This window comes from Rhinoderma darwinii, chromosome 8 (assembly GCF_050947455.1).
Source record: "Rhinoderma darwinii isolate aRhiDar2 chromosome 8, aRhiDar2.hap1, whole genome shotgun sequence".
Taxonomy (NCBI): Eukaryota; Metazoa; Chordata; class Amphibia; order Anura; family Rhinodermatidae; genus Rhinoderma; species Rhinoderma darwinii.
Genome location: NC_134694.1, coordinates 38,243,696 through 38,264,293, shown reverse-complemented (window position 1 = coordinate 38,264,293; position 20,598 = coordinate 38,243,696). Strand labels below are relative to the sequence as shown.

Here is a 20,598-nt window from a genome sequence, read left to right as displayed (position 1 = left end):
TCTCCTGCCGCTCAGGGCAGAAGGGCTTCCTGCCATTCTGGTAACCCCAGATTGGCCACACTTCTTTTGGTACGCAGACCTTGTGTCCCTGTTGGCTATCGTCCCATGGCTCTTAGCTCTCTGTCCTGACCTTTCTCAGGGACATCTTTCCCACCAGAATTTTTAAGGTCGCTACATTTAATGGCGTGGCTGAGGCCGCCGTTCTGAGGGCTTGTAGGTTTTCAGAGTGTGTTATCACCGTGCTTAAAGGGGTTTTACACTTTACAAAAACTATTTACTGACTTGTAACAAATATCTTTTAATTAAACTTTCTAAATTACTTACCTTTTGAAAGACCTTGATTTCTTCTAATTGCAACTTTGGTCTGGTTACGCCGCCCCCATTGGAATTCAGGACTTCCGATGACGTCCCGACAGTAAAGCGCTCTTGTGAACTTCCAGACTAACTGCTGGCTCCCATGAATGGTGCATCATCATTGACGTTCCTTCAGTGGGCGAGGCACCTAGTCAATGGGGCATCAAGCTTGCGCATGCGCGGTTCAAAGTATCTATTTTTGAACCACGCGTGCTCTGTACAATTCATGCTGGGAGAGAAGCGCTCCATGCTGGAAGTGGACTGTAAGCTGTCACAGAAGAACTGATGGATGTAAACACAGTGCAGGATGGAAACGGACAACGGAACTAAACGGAATGCAAGGTATTTGGGGGAAAGGGTTATTTTTGGGTAAAATAGCAGCAGACTAATGATTAAAAATATGTATTAGATCTCGAAAAACCCTTTTAAGGCTAGGAAGCCTTCTTCAGCCCACATTTACTATTGTGCATGGAAGTCCTACCTTCATTAGATCTCATGCTCCCCCCCCCCCCCCTTGCATTTTTCCTTGTCCAGAATTTTATCAGGTTGGGGCTGCCTGGACTGTGCGGCGTCAGGCCTCTGCCCTTCAATTGTGCAAGGCGGCCTTGTGGTCTTCTCTGCACACCTTTGTCAACTTCTACCAGGTGCACACCTTTGCTTCGGCAGATGCTTCCCTTGGTCGCAAGGTCTTGCAGGCATCTGTGAAATAGCTGTCCATATCCTGTGTTCTGTTCCCACTCCTGGGTACTGCTCTAGGACGTCCCACGGTCTGTGTCCCCCAATGTGACAAACAATAAAACATGATTTTTCGAGTACTCACCGTAAAATCCTTTTCTTGTCCAGTTCATTGGGGAACACAGCTCCCACCCATTTTTTCAAGGTTTTTAATTTAGGGTCATCAGTTTGAGGGATTCCCTGCTAGTGTTTGTCATACTTCTCTTACCTTGTATCTGCTTCTCCTACTACTTGCGGACACACTGATTAGCTCACTGTCTGTGGGCAGGGTATATCCTGTAGGAAGAGTCACTTTTAAAATTCCTGTTCTCTTCAACCACATCGACAAAAATACATCAATGTTAACACACGTGGTTTTTGGATTTTTTTTATTAATGCAGTTTTAACTGCACCTCAACTGCAACGTCTGAATGCATCCTAAAAATCTGACGTCCCTGACAAGTGTCAGATTGTGATGGCTAGACAACTAGATCAGAGCATCTCCAATACACTTGGTATATCAAAAATACAAATAACATTACCTCTTATTCATGGTGCTAGTATTTATAATTCGGCATCCGGCCCCTATTGCTTATAGAAGAGTTTGGTAACATAACCCTTTCCCTGATTACTCTCCCATTTGGCAATGTCACATTGTCTGTCACAAGGGGCCCTGTGTCGGTTCACCTTACCCATGGGAAAGTTAAAGCCAAAATATGCTGGGGCCCCACTGGCCCCATAGCAGCAGGGTCTACATCTACACTGTAGATAAATATTTTACGTGGCGGTTCTGTTATTCTTCAATCCCTTTCTGACAACCGGTGTAAATGTACAGCCGATGTTGGCCATGTAAGTATGGAGCTCAGGAGCTGTGCCCCCTCTACATTCTCCATATGTATATTACAGCTGACACCCTGCTCAGAGAAAACTCTGATTCCGGCCGTTTAACCACTTAGATGCTGCGTTCAATAGCGACCACGGCATCTCAGCATTTAATTCAGAAAAAGGGTCCTATCGCCCCTCCCGCCCGCGATTCAATTGCTGGGTGCCGATGGGTTTCCATGGCCGGCACATTAGAACAAAGGCAGGACAATACAATAAAAGAAGAACGTTAAAAAGACAATACACTGCAATACGTATTGCAAAGTATTGTATAAGCAACATCGCGTGTGTGATCTATATCTATCTATATATATATATATATATATATATATATATATATATATATATAAAAACACACACCGTGTGTGTGTGTGTGTGTGTGTGTATATATGTGTGTGTGTGTATGTGTGTGTGTGTGTGTGTATATATATATATATATATATATATATATATATATATATATATATATATATATATATATATATATATACACTGCCGTTCAAAAGTTTAGGGTCACTTAGAAAGTTCCTTATTTTTGAAAGAAAAGCACAGTTTTTTTCAATTAAGATAACGTTTAATTAATCAGAAATACACTCTATACATTGTTAATGTGCTAAATGACTATTCTAGCTGCAAATGTCTGGTTTTTAATGCAATATCTACATAGGTGTATAGAGGCCCATTTCCAGCAACCATCACTACAGTGTTCTAATCGTACATTGTGTTTGCTAACTGTGTTAGAAGGCTAATGGATGATTAGAAAACACTTGAAAACCCTTGTGCAATTATGTTAGCACCGCTGTAAACAGTTTTGCTGTTTAGAGGAGCTATAAAACTGACCTTCCTTTGAGCTAGTTGAGAATCTGGAGCATTACATTTGTGGGTTCGATTAAACTCTCAAAATGGCTAGAAAAAGAGAGCTTTCATGTGAAACTCGACAGTCTATTCTTGTTTTTAAAAAATGAAGGCTATTCCACGCGAGAAATTGCCAAGAAACTGAAGATTTCCTACAACGGTGTTTACTACTCCCTTCAGAGGACAGCACACACAGGCTCTAACTAGAGTAGAAAGAGAAGTGGGAGGCCCCGCTGCACAACTGAGCAACAAGACAAGTACATTAGAGTCTCTAGTTTGAGAAATAGACGCCTCACAGGTCCTCAACTGGCAGCTTCATTAAATAGTACCCGCAAAATGCCAGTGTCAACATCTACAGTGAAGAGGCGACTCTGGGATGCTGGCCCTCAGGGCAGAGTGGCAAGGAAAAAGCCATATCTGAGACTGGATAATAAAAGGAAAAGATTAATATGGGCAAAAGCACACAGACATTGGACAGAGGAAGATTGGAAAAAAGTGTTATGGACAGACGAATCGAAGATTGAGGTGTTTGGATCACACAGAAGAACATTTGTGAGACACAGAACAACTGAAAAGATGCCTTTAAGAGTGCCTGATGCCATCTGTCAAGCATGGTGGAGGTAATGTGATGGTCTGGGGTTGCTTTGGTGCTGGTAAAGTGGGAGATTTGTACAAGGTAAAAGGGATTTTGAATAAGGAAGGCTATCACTCCATTTTTCAGTGCCATGCCATACCCTGTGGACAGCGCTTGATTGGAGCCAATTTCATCCTACAACAGGACAATGGCCCAAAGCACACCTCCAAATTATGCAAGAACTATTTAGGGAAGAATCAGTCAGCTGGTATTCTATCTGTAATGGAGGGGCCAGCGCAGTCACCAGATCTCAACCCCATAGAGCTGTTGTGGGAGCAGCTTGACAGTATGGTATGCAAGAAGTGCCCATCAAGCCAATCCAACTTGTGGGAGGGGCTTCTGGAAGCATGGGGTGAAATTTCTCCCGATTTACCTCAGCAAATTAACAGCTAGAATGCCAAAGGTCTGCAATGCTGTAATTGCTGCAAATGGAGCATTCTTTGACGAAAGCAAAGTTTGAAGGAGAAAATTATTATTTCAAATAAAAAACATTATTTCTAACCTTGTCAATGTCTTGACTATATATTTTCTAACAGAACCAGGAAAGTTGGAGCCAGCGCTGGGAGTGTAGTTTCAGTAAAAACGGAAATCAAGTTTCCAAGTTTAATTGGTCTCGGTTAAAATCGAAGCACAGAGGCTGCGAAAAAATAGAGTGACAGGTAGGTACAGTCCAGAGTACAGAGAGAAGAAGACGAAAGGCGGTAGCCTACGCGTTTCAGACCTTCACTAGGTCCTTAGTCATGGCTTATGACCCATAAGCCATGACTAAGGACCTAGTGAAGGTCTGAAACGCGTAGGCTACCGCCTTTCATCTTCTTCTCTCTGTACTCTGGACTGTACCTACCTGTCACTCTATTTTTTCGCAGCCTCTGTGCTTCGATTTTAACCGAGACCAATTAAACTTGGAAACTTGATTTCCGTTTTTACTGAAACTACACTCCCAGCGCTGGCTCCAATTTTTCTGGTTCTGTTGTATCTTCTGCGTGTGCCGACACGAGGATCCGTGCTGCTGACTCTTATATCCTTCCCGTGACAAGGTGAGCTGGAGGAGTTCCTTCATATATTTTTTTTATATATTTTCTAGTCATTTTGCAACTCATTTGATAAATAGAAGTGTGAGTTTTCATGGAAAACACGAAATTGTCTGGGTGACCCCAAACTTTTGAACGGTAGCGTGTATGTATGTGTGTGTGTGTGTGTGTGTGTATATATGTATATATATATATATATATATATATAAAATCTCTCTCCATTTTTTACTTAAAATAATGGAAAAAAATAAATGATTTAAACGTTTTAAAAAAACTTCATATATCACGCAAAACAGCACAAAATAATAGAATTTAAAAAAAAAGCTCCAGAATTGCTGTTTTACGCTCACTTTGGTCATGCAAAAAAGTAATAAATCGATCAAAAGTCGTATATGTACTCCCAAAATAATTATTTTTTTGAACAAATTGTTTTTATTTTGTACAACTAGTAATACAATAAAGACCGCTATAAAAATTTGGTATCATCTCAATTGTACTGATCCACATAATAAAGTTAACATGTCATTTTTACCGCAGTTAAAATTATAAAATCAAAACCCCAAAGACAATGGCGACTATTTTTTTTTCGATTACATCCCACTAATAATGTTTTAAAAAATGAAAAGTAAATTTTATGTACCTCCAAATGGTACCATTAAAAATACAACTTGTCCTACATAAATCAAGCCCTATGGTTATGTCGACAGAAAAATAAAAAAAGGCTCTTGGAAAGTGGAACGGAAAGGATAAAAACGAAAACTGTTGGGAAGTGGTTAATCATTGTATACTTTTCACATTGGTTTTCTTTTCAATCTCTCTTCAGGCCTACAGTTCCTCTCTACTTATCTCATCCCACTGCAATATTGGGACTGAAACATCCGCTCCTACTCTTCTAAGTGACATCAAGATGGAGCCACCTGAGCAACTCCTGGACAGTGACTGCAGTATGCCACAGGCTGAACCAGTAGACCTCTCTCTACATAAACCTAAAACCTCTTTTCACACATCTCAGGGTCCTCCTCATACCACTACCTTTTCGGCCAGTGCGCTTCTTTCAGCACCTACTCAACTGGTCTCGTTGTCGAGCTTAGGTTCCGCAGTTCCTGCTGTACTTTCCCCAGGATCAATTTTGGCATCCTCACAAGGCAGTGGTGGACAGCAGATCCTTCATGTCATTCACACTATCCCTTCGGTCAATTTACCCAGTAAAATGGGAAATTTTCAAACCATTCCTATTATAGTGCAGTCGCTTCCTGTTGTATACACAGCACTGCCCCCAGATGGTGTTACTGCATCGATCACTGTTCCGCTAATAGGAGCTGACGGGAAAATAACAGGTGAGTACATTCTTGGGTATGTGTAATAATGACGGCACTGGTAGGTCCTGTCAAAAGGTTTGTTCACACTTCGCATTTTTGCTTTGATTAAATCGCACTGTTTTTAAGAGAAATTAAAAACCACAGAGTTCTATGTTCTATCCTACATAGCTTTTTTGTTTTTTCTCTATTGAACGGGATAGAAACCACAACATGCAAATGCATGATTTTTCTTATTCGGAACCTTTTTATTAGGATTTCAAAACAGTAAAGAAAAAAAAAATGTGTGGGGGGTATAAGGCAAATGTTGATGGATGTCTGACACAGCAGACTTTGGCAGAATGATATATAAATAACGAGAGACAATTTTCATTGATGAGATACTGTATAATGTAGGAGACTAGACGGGTGAAATATGTAGATAAAGATGGTTAGTTAGGCATTGTTTACATTGTGTTCGGCTTTTATGTCGGAGGTATTCCCCGACATATCAGACGTGTGCCACTGTATAGCCATGTAAAAATAATTACATTGTGACCCCATCGGGTGAGGTTTTACAGTCTCTCTACAACTCTGCTGAATATTTTGGTGATAAACATTTAATGCCCATTTATTTTTCTCTCACATGTCTGCATATGAAGAGCACACTTGCAATTCATTTGTTTCATTTCAGACGTGTGTATTAGGGTATTATTACACCTAGTGGCTGAGGCACGATTACAAACCCACATCAAAAACCTGCTACTTCTAAATATGCCCTTAAAGAGGCTCTGTCACCACATTATAAGTGCCCTATCTCCTATATAAGAAGATCGGCGCTATAATGTAGGTGACAGTAATGCTTTTTATTTCGAAAAACGATCTATTTTAGACCACTTTATGAGCGATTTTTAGCTTTATGCTAATGAGTTTCTAAATGCCCAAGAGGGCGTGTTTTACTTTAGACCAAGTGGGCGTTGTACAGAGGAGTGTATGACGCTGACCAATCAGCATCATGCACTTCTCTCCATTCATTTACACTGCACTAGCGATATAGTTATATCGCTATGTGCAGCCACATACACAAACCACTAACATTACTGCAGTGTCCTGATAATGAATATACATCACTACCAGCCTGGATGTGATGTGTATTCAGAATCCTGTCACTTCTGTAGTGTCTCTGTGAGATTCCAGCAAGGCAAGCGTAATCTCGCGAGATTACGATGTAACCTGTCATTTCATACGAGATTACGCTTGCCTTGCTGGAATCTCACAGAAAAGATTCAGAAGTGTCAGGATTCTGAATAAACATCACGTCAAGGCTGGTAGTGATGTATATTCATTATCAGGACACTGCAGTAATGTTAGTATTTGTGTATGAGGCTGCACATAGTGATATAACTATATCGCTAGTGCAGTATAAATGAATGGAGAGAAGTGCATGACGCTGATTGGTCAGCGTCATACACTCCTCTGTACAATTCCCACTTGGTCTAAATTAAAAACATGCTCACTTGGGCATTAAGAAACTCATTAGCATAAAGCTAAAAATCGCTCATAAATTGGTTTCAAATGGATAGTTTTTCCAAATAAAAAGCATTACTGTCACCTACATTATAGCGCCAATCTTCTTATATAGGAGATAGGGCACTTATAATGTGGTGACAGAGCCTCTTTAAGGCCCTGTTCACACTGAGTTTTTTTGCAGACAGAAAATTCTGCCTCAAAATTCTGTTTGGAATTTTGAGCCAGATTTTTATCTGCTTGCACGCCGTTTACCGCATTTTTCTGCTGTGTTTTTTGCTATGGCACATTGAAAGCCATGGGCAAAAACGCAGTGAAATACGCTTTCTCTGCCTCCCATTGATGTCAATGGGAGTTCAGAGACGTAAACGCCCGAAGATTGGGCATGTCGCTTCTTTTTCCCACGAGATGAAATGAATCGTGGGCATTTTTGGACGTTTTCCGACGTGGTTTCCGCATCAAAAAACACTGTGTGAACAGGGCCTTAGGCTGCTGACTACTGACATTTTAACAAGTTCAGTTCTGCTTGACCCTTCATAATTTGGTAATTTTGTTTCTTTACTATAAATAATCCTTATTTATTGTAAGTTTTACACCTTTTCAATCCTTGGTCAATTGAAACCAGCAGGTAACATCATTTCTAAAATTATTATTTGTTTGAGACCCCTTTTTTTAATTTTTATTTGTACTCTTAATTAACCCCTTTGCATTCCTCATCTAACACAGGTTTTTGTTTTTTTTAACTTTTGAATGCATTTTTATTTGAAATGTTTTGAGGCTTCAAGATTACTGACTTCGCGATATAGGGGACGGCATTGATTCCCCCACTTGATGTGCAAGTGCTCCTTCGCTCGTCTCACTGCATGCTGCCAGACCCACCCCTCTGCTTTGATAGACGGCTCTAGCAGTCTCCAGATTGGCTGCTAGATCAGTCACTGAGAGCAGAAAATGGCACTTGCGGCTGCGGTGCAGGGGGAATTATACGTCATGCAAAGGTAACGTTACAAAACACTCCCCTTTCCCTATATCGCGCTGACAGCAGTTTTGAGGTGTCAAAACTGCTGACAGATTTCCTTTAATAACTTGAAACATGAAATAATGCACATAATGTGAACGTAGGAAAAAATAATTGTTGTGGTTTTTTTGTGTGTTTTTTTTTTTAATAAATTGAAAATAGGAGAGACCCATGGTTTAATGATCCGGTCACCAGCATCTGAAGTAGAAGATTCAGATTCAAGGACTGATCAGTCTCCATGTGATCTTGGACAAGTTGGATTATCACTTAATTCAGGTATTTTTTCAGTTAACGACCCAAAAAAAAAAAATTGTGTTTTTTTTTTTTTACATCTGAATCAGAGTGAATTTCGATAGTAACAAGGGTTTTATTGATGCAAACAAGAAACCGCCGGGCTTTTTTTTTTAGACTGGAGTCAAATTTTCAGCGGGCAGAATAGCAATTCGCCTTGCTGAAAAAAAAGTGATAAGTAATTTCTTGACACCGTTTCCACTGTGTTTTCCGCCGCAAAACTCGTTATTGGAAGCCACAAGCAGATTATCCAAAGTTGAATGGGGATAATCTGCATGTAAAAAAAAAACGCTGTAAACTACCAAACCGCTGCAAAAAAACGAGGGTCAGCCTCTCATTTCTGCTGAGAAATATCGGCAGAATACATGTTGGATTTTTTTCACTGGAAATCATCGTTTACCCCATCAGATATTTAACTATAATACGTCTAGAATGACTAGATTATGAAGAAAAAAAAAGGAATAACAAAGAACACCTTTCTTTTTTTGTACTAGAGATAATAGCACAACTTGAGGGTAGAATTTGCAGGTAAATTTCGTAAAATACTTTTTGTTGTTTAGTGCATTTGAAAAATTTATTTTAAAGCGGGTCTTTCCTATGTGCACACGACCTCTTTTCAGACGTAATGGAGGCGTTTTACACCTCGAATTACGCCTGAAAAGACTGCTCCAATACGTCGGCAAACATCTGCCCATTGCTTGCAATGGGTCTTACGATGTTCTGTGCAGACGAGCTGTCATTTTACGTGTCGCTGTCAAAAGACGCCGTGTAAAATTACAGCCGTGTCAAAGAAGTGCAGGACATTTCTTGGGACGTAATTGGAGCCGTTTTTCATTGACTCCAATGAGAACCAGCTCCAATTACGTCCGTAAAAGACGCCGCGAAAAACGCGTGCACTTGTCAAAACGTCTGAAATTCAGGAGCTGTTTTCTCCTGAAAACAGCTCCTTAATTTCAGATGTATTTGGCGTTGTCGTGTGAACATAACCTTACGAAGCTGCCCCGTGTATGCAGACTTTTAGTTATGAGTCCCCTGTGTTCATGAGGAGAGCGCTCTCCCTGCCCCTCTCAGCAGTGATTGATGTATAAATGGCAGACATCAATTATTGGGGAGTAGAGCAAGGAGAGCATGAACCTCATAAATGCAGCAGATTCATAACTTTCATAAGTCCACTACTTTCTTTGTTTGCTAATATTAGCCCAAAAGAAAAATATAGCACAATACTTTTTTTATTATTTTTATGATGTTTGGGCTAATAGTAGAGCGGACCTGTCCCCATACTTTGCTGTTCTTACATAGGGAAGCATTGTAAGATGACAGATCTATGTTAATCTACACAAGATGGATTTTGCACAATAATCTTAGACAGCTTGTGTGTTTAGTTTTATAACCTTACATTGCAGGTTTTTGTATTACTTTCTGCAAGAAATGGTTCTCCAGGTATATTTATATTCGATGTTGTATAACCCCTTTCTACACTATGATGCACATGTAAAACGCAAGGAAGTTCCCTCGTTTTAAATATACATTTACATCTTGATCATTGTGCAACCACAATAATAGGGGAAGGCTGTGATTGACAGGCGTGCTACGAACTGAGATGTCTTACAGCATTACAATAATTCCCCTTGAAAAAGCTTATGCGAAGCCCACGTATGAGTTTCAGCACCTGCCCTGGTTTCAGGTGATTTAACCCCTTCCCGACATTTGACGTACATGTACGTCATGGAAAGCATTGACTTCCCGCAAAATGCCGTACATGTACGTCAAACGTTTGGCACCGGCTCAGAAGCTGAGTCGGTGCCATCATCGTCGGATCTCAGCTGTATCTTACAGCTGACATCCGACTGTAACGGCGGGGACCGAAATTAGCTTCGATCCCCGCCATTAACCCCTTAAGTGCAGCGCTCAAACGCGATCGCTGCACTTAAGGTGTTTGCAGCTCATCGGAGCCCCAGCAATGAAATTGCCGGGGTTCCGGTGGCTGCAATGGCAACCGGAGGCCTAATACTGGCCTCCCGGTCTGCCTAGCACCGAAGCCGGTCAAGATCCGCCCGGCGGCGGAGCCTGATCGGCTTCCGTAGCTGCCGGCAAGATGGCGCCGGGTCAGGAGCTGATCCGGCGTCATCAGCGGTGGAGGTCAGCTGTACTGTACAGCTGACATCCACCTGTAACGGCAGGAACCGGAGCTAGCTCCGATCCCTGCCATTAACCCCTTCGATGCAGCAATCGAAAGCGATTGCTGCATCGTAGCGGTTACTAGCAGATCGCCAGCCCTGACAGGCAATCGGGACTGGCGACTGCTGTTATGGCAACAGGAGACACAATGGTCTCCTGCTCTGCCATTACGGAAGCCGATTTAGGCCCCGCCGGGAGGCGAAGCCTAAACGGCTTGCTGTCAGTGAATGACTGACAGATCTAATACATTGCACTACATAGGTAGTGCAATGTATTAGAAAAAAAAAAATCTGACTGTTGGACCTTCAAGTCCCCTAGTGGGACTTGAGAAAAAGTGTAAAAAAAAGTATAAAAAAGTGTAAAAAAAAGTGCAAAAAATAAAAGTTTGAAAACAATAAAAGTTTCAAGTAATCAAATAAAACACAATCCCCTTTTACTCTTATCAAGTCCTTTATTATTGAAAAATAATAATAAACCATATGTATTTGTTATCGCCACGACCGTAACGACCGGAGGTATCAAAATATTATATTATTTATTGCACGCGGTGAACAGCGTAAAAAAAACCCGTAAAAAACGTTACCAGAGTTTCTGTTTTTTGGTCACTTTGCCCTACAAATATTACAATAAAAAGTGATCAAAAAGTCGCACGTATCCAAAAATGGTACCTATAAAAACTATAGCTCGTCCCGCAAAAAACAAGCTCTCATACACCTCCGTCGACAAAAAAATTAAAAAGTTATGGTTCTCACAACTTGGCGACAGAAAAAATACATTCTTTTTACAAAAGTTATTTTATTGTGCAAAAAGTTTTAAAACATAAAAAAGTGCTATAAATTAGGTATCGCCGGAATCGTACTGACCCGCAGAATAAAGTTAACATGTAATTTATAACGCATGGTGAACGCTGTATAAAAAAAACGAAAAAAGCTGTGCCAGAATTGCGTTTTTTTGTTTACCTGGCATCCCAAAAAATAGGATAAAAGGTGATCAAAAAGTCGCATGTACCCCAAAATGGTACCAATAATAACTACAGCTCGTCCCGCAACAAACCAGCCCTCATACCGCTACGTCTATGAAAAAATAAAATTAGTTATGGCTCCAATAAGTCAGGAAATAAAAAAATATGCAGTTGTGCCCGAGGGGAACATTTCTTCAGTTTCAAGAGGCGATTTATCAAGGACCTAAAATTAGGGAACCAGGAAGGGGAGGGCCCAAACATATCCGCTGGAAGCGACGGTGCCCGTATTATACCAGGACAACACTTTCCCAGCAAAATTCCCCAAACTACAAAGGCGCGGAGTGTGGACCAAAAGGGGGATAAGAAATGACACCATTTATCAGTGCGACACCGGCCTGTGCAGAAAGGATTGCTTCACAGCGTAACACACATCTATGGATTATTTTTATTTTTTTATACCACCTGACTATGCCCCTTATATACTCCGCCCCGCTTACATGTACCCCCACATTATAAAACACCAGCAATACTCAAACAAATATAGTACCAAGCAAAATCCGCTCTCCAAAAGCCAAATGGTGCTCCCTCGGCCCTGAACCCTGCAGCGTCCCCAAACAGCAGTTTCCTTCAACATATATGGCATCGTCATACCCGGGAGAACCCTTTTAACAATTTTTGGGGTGTGTGTCTCCAGCGTCATAAGCTGGGCATGACATATTTGCCACTGAATGGCACATCTAGGGAAAAATATACATTTTTAATTTGCACCATCCACAGCGCATTCATTTATGGAAAAGACCTGTGGGGTGAAAATGCTCACTACACCCCTTAATAAATGCCTTGAGGGGTGCAGTTTCCATAATGGGGTCACTTCTCAGGGGTTTCTTTTTATTATTTCACATCTGAGCGTCTGCAGTTGTGAACCAATACTTTGTAAATCGCCAAATTAGGCCTCCACTCCGCATGGTACTCTTCACTTCTGAGCCCTGTCATATGTCCAGACAAAAGATTAGTGCCCCATGTAGGGTGTTTCTAAAACCGGGAAACACCGCATAATAATTAGAGAGCTGTCTTGTTATGGTGGCACAAGTCGGGCACCACATATTGGCATATCTATGGAAAAAAATCCCATTTTCACTCTGCAACATTGAGCGCACACTAATTTCTACAAAACACCTGCAGGGTTAAAATGCTTACTACACCCCTTGGTAAATGCATTGAGGGGTGTAGTTTCCAAAATGGGGTCACTTCTGGGGAGTTTCCACTGTTTTGGGCCCACAGGTGCCCAGAAACCAATCCAGCAACATCTGCACTCCAAATGGCGGTCCTTCCCATCTGAGCCCTGCGGTTTGCCCAAACAGCAGTTTATGACCACATATGGGGTATTGCCGTACTCGGGAGAAATAGCTTTACAAATGTTGGGTTCTTTTTTTCCTTTATTTGTTGAGAAAATGAAAAAATTTGAGCTAAAGCTACGTCTTATTGAAGAAAAAGGACTGTTTTTATTTTCACTGCCTAATTCTAATAAATTCTATGAAACATCTGTGGGGTCAAAATGCTCACTACGCCCCTAGATGCATTCCTCAAGAGGTGTAGTTTCCTAAATGGAGTCCCTTTTTGGGCGTTTTCATTGTTTTGTCCCCTCAGGGGCTTTGCAAATGTGACCTGGCCTCCGCAAATCATTCCTGCTAAATGTGATCTCAAAAAGCCAAATAGTGCTCTTTCCCTTCTAAGCCCTGCCGTGTGTCTAAACAGCCGTTTATTACCACATGTGGGGTATTGTTTTACTCGGGAGAAATTGCTTTACAAATTTTGAGGTGCTTTTTCTCCTTCAGTCCTTCTGGAAATGAGAAAAAATTAGCTAAACCTACATTTTCTTTGAAAAAATGTAGATTATTATTTTCAGGGCCTACTTCCAATAATTTCTGCAAAAAACCTGTGGGGTCAAAATGCTCACTATACCCCTAGATAATTTCCTCAATGGGTGTAGTTTCCAAAATGGGGTCACTTGTGGGGGGTTTCCACTGTTTTATCCCCTCAGGGGCTTTGTAAATGTGACCTGGCCTCCGAAAACCATTCCTGCTAAATGTGAACTCCAAAAGCCAAATAGCGCTCTTTCCCTTCTCAGCCTCGCCGTGTGTCCAAACAGCCGTTTATTACCACATGTGGGGTATTTTTTTACTCGGGAGAAATTTCTTTACAAATTTTATGGTGCTTTTTCTCCTTCAGTCCTTGTGGAAATGAAAAAAAATTAGCTAAACCTACATTTTATTTGAAAAAATGTAGATTTTCATTTTCACAGCCTACTTGCAAAAATTTCTGCAAAAAACCTGTGGGGTCAAAATGCTCACTATACCCCTAGATAATTTCCTCAAGGGGTATAGTTTCCAAAATGGGGTCACTTGTTTGGGGTTTCCACTGTTTTGTCACCTCAGGGGCTTTGTAAATGTGATATGGCCTCCGCAAACCATTCCTGCTAAATGTGAACTCCAAAAGCCAAATAGCGCTCTTTCCCTTCTCAGCCACGCCGTGTCTCCAAACAACCGTTTATTACCACATGTGAGGTATTGTTTTACTCGGGATAAATTGCTTTACAAATTTTGCGGTGCTTTTTCTCCTTTAGTCCTTGTGGAAATGGGAAAAAAAATCGCTAAACCTACATTTTCTTTGAAGAAATGTTGATTTTAATTTTCACGGCCTACTTCCAATAATTTCTGTAAAAAACCTGTGCGGTCAAAATGCTCACTGTACCCCTAGATAATTTCCTTGAGGTGTCTAGTTTCCCAGATGGGGTCACTTTTGGTTGATTTTGACTGTTTTGGCACCGCAAGAGCCCTTCAAACCTGACATGGTGCCTAAAATATATTCTAACAAAAATAAGGCCCCAAAATCCACTAGGTGCTCCTTTGCTTCTGAGGCCGGTGCTTCAGTCCAGTAGCACGCTACAGCCACATGTGGGATATTTCCTAAAACTGCAGAAACTGGGCAACAAATATTGAGTTGAATTTCTCTGGTAAAACCTTCTGTTTTATAAAAAAAATTGTATTAAAAATGTATTTCTGCAGAAAAATATGAAATTTGTAAATTTCACCTCTACTTTGCTTTAATTCCTGTGAAATGTGTAAAGGGTTAAGACATTTTCTAAATGCTGTTTTGAATACTTTGAGGGGTGAAGTTTTTAAAATGGGGTGACTTTTTTTGGGTTTCTAATATATAAGGCCCTCAAAACCACTTCACAACTGAACTGGCCCCTGTAAAAATAGCCTTTTGAAATTTTCTTGAAAATGTGAGAAATTGCTGCTAAAGTTCTAAGCATTGTGAGGTCATAGAAAAATAAAAGGATGTTCAAAAAACGATGCCAATCTAAAGTAGACATATGGGTGATGTTAATTAGCAACAATTTTGTGTGGTATAACTGCCTGTCTTACAAGCAGATACATTTAAATTGAGAAAAATGCTAATTTTTGCAATTTTTCGCTAATTTTTGGTGTTTTTCACAATTAAATACTGAACATATCGAGCAAATTTTGCCAGTAACATAAAGTCCAATGTGTCACGAGAAAACAATCTCAGAATCGCTTGGATAGGTGAAAGCATTCCGGAGTTATTACCACATAAAGTGACACATGTCAGATTTGAAAAATGAGGCTCTGTCAGGAAGGTCAAAAGTGGCTAAAGAGGGAAGGGGTTAATATCCTGGTATATGCTAGTTTTGCATTATGCCCTTTACCGCTAAATGGTCTTTTTAGCTGTCTATGCATTTTGCTGGTACTTTATGTTGCATGAATTGCATTCAGTACTTGTTCTGTGCAATTGTCCTTGCACTCTTATCACCCATTTGTGGGGTTTAATTCATTGTACATTGTTTGTTATCGTTTTGGCAGTATGGACTATATTTGAATTTGGGTATTGTTCCTGGGTTTCACTATATGTTCATTTTGCATCAATTATTGCTACATTTTTAATGAATTTATTTTAAATACTGTAGTTAATATCAATAAAGTGGTTATTGTTTAAGGAAAGTGCCTGTTTACATCAGCGCTGGCTTTGGCTCATCTGTTCCTTTCAAACTTTCCCTCAGAGGAACAGATAAACGGAAAGCCAAGCGGAAACTATCACTTCTGTTTGCATTACAATTGATTTCAATGGTATTCTTTTTCTTGGAGTTGCTTTCCGTTTGCCTCCGTTCTGCTAGGTTTCATTTTTTTTTTGTCACAGAAACAATAGCGTAGTCGACTACGCTAAAGACAACGCTGATGTGGATGGGCCCAAAGTCTGATGTGGATTGCTCCATTTTCAATAGGATTAGTAGTATTTTTGTACTAAAACCTGGTATTGATATAATATGTACATACAGATAGGTCCATAATTATTTGGACAGCTACACAAGTTTAGGTATTTTAGCTGTTTACCAAAACATATTGAATATACAGTTGAATAATCAATATGGGCTTAAAGTGCAGACTCTCCGCTTTAATTTGAGGGTTTTCACATCCTAATTTGAGGAAGGGTTTAGGAATTACAGCTCTTTAATATGTAGCTGCCTCTTTTTTTCAAGGGACCAAAGGTAATCGGACAATTATTTCAAAAGCTATTTAATGGGCTGCATGGGCTATTAACGGGTTAATCCATAATCAGTTAAGCAGGTAAAAGTTCTGGAGGTGATTCCAGGTGTGGCATTTGCATTTGGAAGCTGTTGCGGTGAACCCACAACATGAGGTCAAAGGAGCTCTCAATGCAAGTGAAACAGACCATCGTTAGGCTGAAAAAAATGAAGAAATCCATCAGAGAGATAGCACAAATGTTAGGAGTGGCCAAATGAACAGTTTGGTACATTCTTGAATAAAAAGAGCTCACTGGTGATCGCGTGAACTCCATAAACATGGACGTACCCAGAAGTCAACAGTGGTGGATGATCGCAGAATCCTTTCCATGGTGAAGAAAAACCCCTTCACAACATCTACCCAAGTGAAGAACACTCTACTGGAAGTAGGTGCATCTGTATCTAAGTCGAAAATAGAAAGGCCAGATTAGACTTTGGCAAACAACATTTAAAGAAGCCAGCCCAGTTCTGGAACAGCATTCTTTGGACAGATGAAACTTTTTTTTTTTCCGCTGAGATATTTAACTTTAAAGTTTTCATCTACATTATCGGTTACCGCCGGTGTTAGCATTACCCAAAATGTACCGTGTGTGTGTGTGTGTGTGCGTGCTTTGGAATGTCACATCAAGGTGACTTTAAATGATGTATTATTATATTCGGCCTCAGCGATACAAAACCTTGTCTACGATTGTAACAAGATTTCATGTGTACACATTTCGGTAGTTTCTTGTAAGTTAGAGAGCGCTGATTCGGAGAGTAATCTTAATTTTTGTATATTTCTATTGTCATATCACAAAATGCATTTGACCGAAACGGAAAGGATCACTTTATTGATGATGGGAGGGTATGGTTGAAGAAAAAATAAGATCCTATCGAGAAGTAGCGGCTTTATTCAATGCCACTTATCCTATCCGTAATCCAATTTCATTGTCAACTGTTAAAAGAACTGTTCATCGTTTCGAAATAACCGGTTCAATTAAAGACGCACCAAGATCCGGAAGATCCCAACATACTATTAATTGTAGCCGTCGGGTTCACTCACCTCCCGACGCCCGCAGCCATGGATCTGTGAGCGCTGGCCTCCGTCTCCCTCCTAGGAGATGCCAGCACTCACTTCCCGTCCGGCCGGATCCCGCAGGGTGCGCGCGCACGCTCGCGCCCGCTCTTAAAGGGCCAGCGCGCACATGAAAACTATGATCATTAACCCACGTGATTCCCTGCTCTATAAGAATCCCCCAGCCCTTCTGATCCTTGCCTGAGAGTTGTTAGTTTTTCCCTGTCTGTCTCGCAAATGGTTCCTTAGTGTCTCCCGTTCCAGCTGTTACCCGTGCCCTGTTACCGTTCCTGTATTCCGCTTTGTTCCTCTGCCTACCCGTGTTCAAGTGCCATCTGCCACGTCAAGTGCCATCTGCCACGTCAAGTGCCATCTGCCACGTCAAGTGTCTTCTGCCACGTCAAGTGCCATCTGCTCATCGGATACTGCCCGCCACGTCTGGCGCCACTTTCCGCACCTGCCTCCATCCGTGCTGAAGCCACAGTCACCGTCCGGACTATTTCAGGTACATAAGCATTACTGTCTTCTATCTTACTTTCACATAGACTGTGACCTGGTCAGCTGCCTCCCCGCTACGGCGGAGCGGCCTAGTGGGTCCACAAACCCAGTGTCTGTGACAGTACGCTCAGGCCATGGAACCCGCTGGCCAGCCCAAGACCCCAGTACAGAAGATTCAGACAGAGATGCATGACCTACGCACTCGTCAGGATCAACTCCTTGAGGCGGTGAATTCTATTCTGGTCCGCCTGGATCTACTCGCTGTTCCACCCCCGGTTCTTCCTCCAGAAGCTGTTGCCGTGCCACTGCCTGTTGCTCCCCCTGTTTGTTCCGGATCCTCAGTTCCTCTGCCTCTTCCTCCTCGCTACGACGGTGATCCCAGAGCATGCAGAGGATTTCTTAATCAATGCACGGTGCATTTTAGGCTACGGCCTCATCTCTTCCCCTCCGAGGAGGCTAAAGTAGCGTTCATTATCTCCCTCCTCGCTGGCAAGGCCCTCGCATGGGCGAACCCAATCTTGGAGCAACAAGGACCTGTATCCGCTGACCTAGCCTTGTTCCTGCAGTCCTTTCGTGCCGTGTTCGAGGAGCCGGGTCGAACATCCTCTGCCGCAGCCACTCTGTTGACCCTCAAGCAAGAAGGCTCCACAGTAGGGGAGTATGCGATCTCCTTCCGTACCCTAGCAGCCGAGCTGGCATGGAACAATGAGGCACTGGTGGCGACCTTCTGGCAGGGACTGTCCTCTCACATCAAGGACGAACTGGCAGCCCGCGACCTTCCTTCTACCTTGGATGCCCTCATCCTGTTAGCCACCCGGGTTGATATGAGAATCCGGGAGCGCTCTCAAGAGGTTCGTCAGGAGAGCCGGGCCCACAGACCAGCACCCCCTGCCCAGAGACCACAATTGTCCACTCCTAGTGCGCTACCTGAGGAACCCATGCAGGTAGACAGAGTCCGGTTATCTGAACAGAAGAAGCAGCGCAGACGCTCCTCTGGACTTTGCATGAATTGCGGCCTCAAGGGTCATTTTGTGCGTCAATGCCCACAGAAACCGGGAAACTCCAGTACCTAGGGTTGGTCGGAGAGGCAACTCTAGGTGGAACGTCTCCAAACGTTAAAACCTCTTCCAAATTATCGATACCTGTGGCCATCGTCACTGGACAGGCTTCACATCCTTCCTCCGCCTATCTTGACTCTGGAGCAGCTGCTAATTTTATCCACCAGGATCTAGTGGATCGGTTTCAACTACCCACAGTCCGTCTGGAGAGACCCCTGGCAGTTGCCTCTGTGAATGGTCTACCGCTGCCTGATCCAATCATGCTCATCACTGAGCCGGTGACATTACGGGTCGGAGCTCTTCACTCAGAACAGATCTCCTTCCTGGTACTACCCAAGGCTATCAATCCTATCCTGCTGGGTCTGCCATTTCTCCGTCTACACTCCCCGACACTTGACTGGAGTTCTGGAGAGGTTCTTCAATGGGGCTCCAGATGCCATAGCCATTGCCTGCCACAGGTCCGTCCTGTTGTGCCCCCTCTGCCTCAGTCACTCTCCGATCTACCTTCTCAGTATGCCAGTTTTGCGGATGTCTACTGCAAACGAGAGGCTGAGACGTTGCCTCCACATCGGAGTTATGACTGTCCCATTGAACTGGTGCCCAATGCTTCTCTTCCCCGTGGACGAGTATATCCTCTCTCCTTGCCAGAGACGTTATCAATGTCAGCCTATATCAAGGAGAACTTGGAGAGGGGTTTTATTCTAAAATCTTCCTCCCCGGCCGTGGCAGGATTCTTCTTTGTTAAAAAGAAAGATGGATCTCTCCGACCCTGCATTGACTACCGTGGTCTCAATCAGATCACGGTCAAGAACAAATACCCGTTGCCACTCATTTCCGAGCTGTTTGATCGCATACGAGGAGCCAAAATTTTTTCCAAGCTAGATCTGCGGGGGGCCTATAATCTAATACGGATTCGTCGGGGTGACGAATGGAAGACGGCATTTAACACCCGCGATGGGCACTACGAATACCGAGTGATGCCCTTCGGACTGTGTAACGCTCCCGCAGTATTTCAGGAGTTTGTTAATGACATCTTCCGAGATCTCCTCTATACGTGTGTTGTAGTTTATCTCGATGATATTCTAATCTTCTCCCCAGATCTGATGACCCATCGGAGGCACGTTTGTCAAGTTCTTCTTCGACTAAGAGAGAATCGCTTGTAGGCCAAATTAGAGAAATGCACATTTGAAAAGAGGTCTCTGCCCTTCCTGGGCTATGTCATCTCGGATCAAGGCCTTAAGATGGACCCTGAGAAGTTAGTCTGTCCTGGATTGGCCACGTCCTCAAGGCCTAAGGGCCATACAGCGGTTCTTGGGTTTCGCCAATTTCTACCAGCAGTTTATTCCGCACTTTTCTTCTCTGACGGCCCCCATCTCTACCCTTACAAAGAAGGGTGTGAACGCCAAGGTGTGGACTCCGGAGGCAGAGTCCGCATTCATTAGCCTCAAGAAAGCCTTCACTTCAGCTTCGATCCTCCATCACCCTGACATATCTCGGCAGTTCTCACTGGACGTGGACGCTTCCTCTGTTGGTGCAGGCGCACTTCTGTTCCAGAGGAGCTCCAAAGGAAAGGCAGTAGTGTGTGGCTACTACTCAAGACTGTTTTCCTCTGCTGAGCGCAATTATTCCATTGGAGATCGGGAGCTAC

The 20,598-nt window shown here is 42.5% G+C and overlaps 1 protein-coding gene across 2 annotated transcripts in view; it reads left to right on the top strand.

Moving 5' to 3' along the window:
• The window catches only part of LOC142659452 (Krueppel-like factor 8), a 119,400-nt gene that overhangs the window by 42,486 nt on the left and 56,316 nt on the right, over nt 1–20,598 (top strand). For both annotated transcript variants that reach the window (XM_075835603.1, XM_075835602.1), the window contains exons 2-3: nt 5,294–5,807; nt 8,470–8,583. In XM_075835603.1, coding sequence (XP_075691718.1) covers nt 5,294–5,807; nt 8,470–8,583 — 628 coding nt within the window. The remainder of the gene's footprint in view (nt 1–5,293; nt 5,808–8,469; nt 8,584–20,598) is intronic.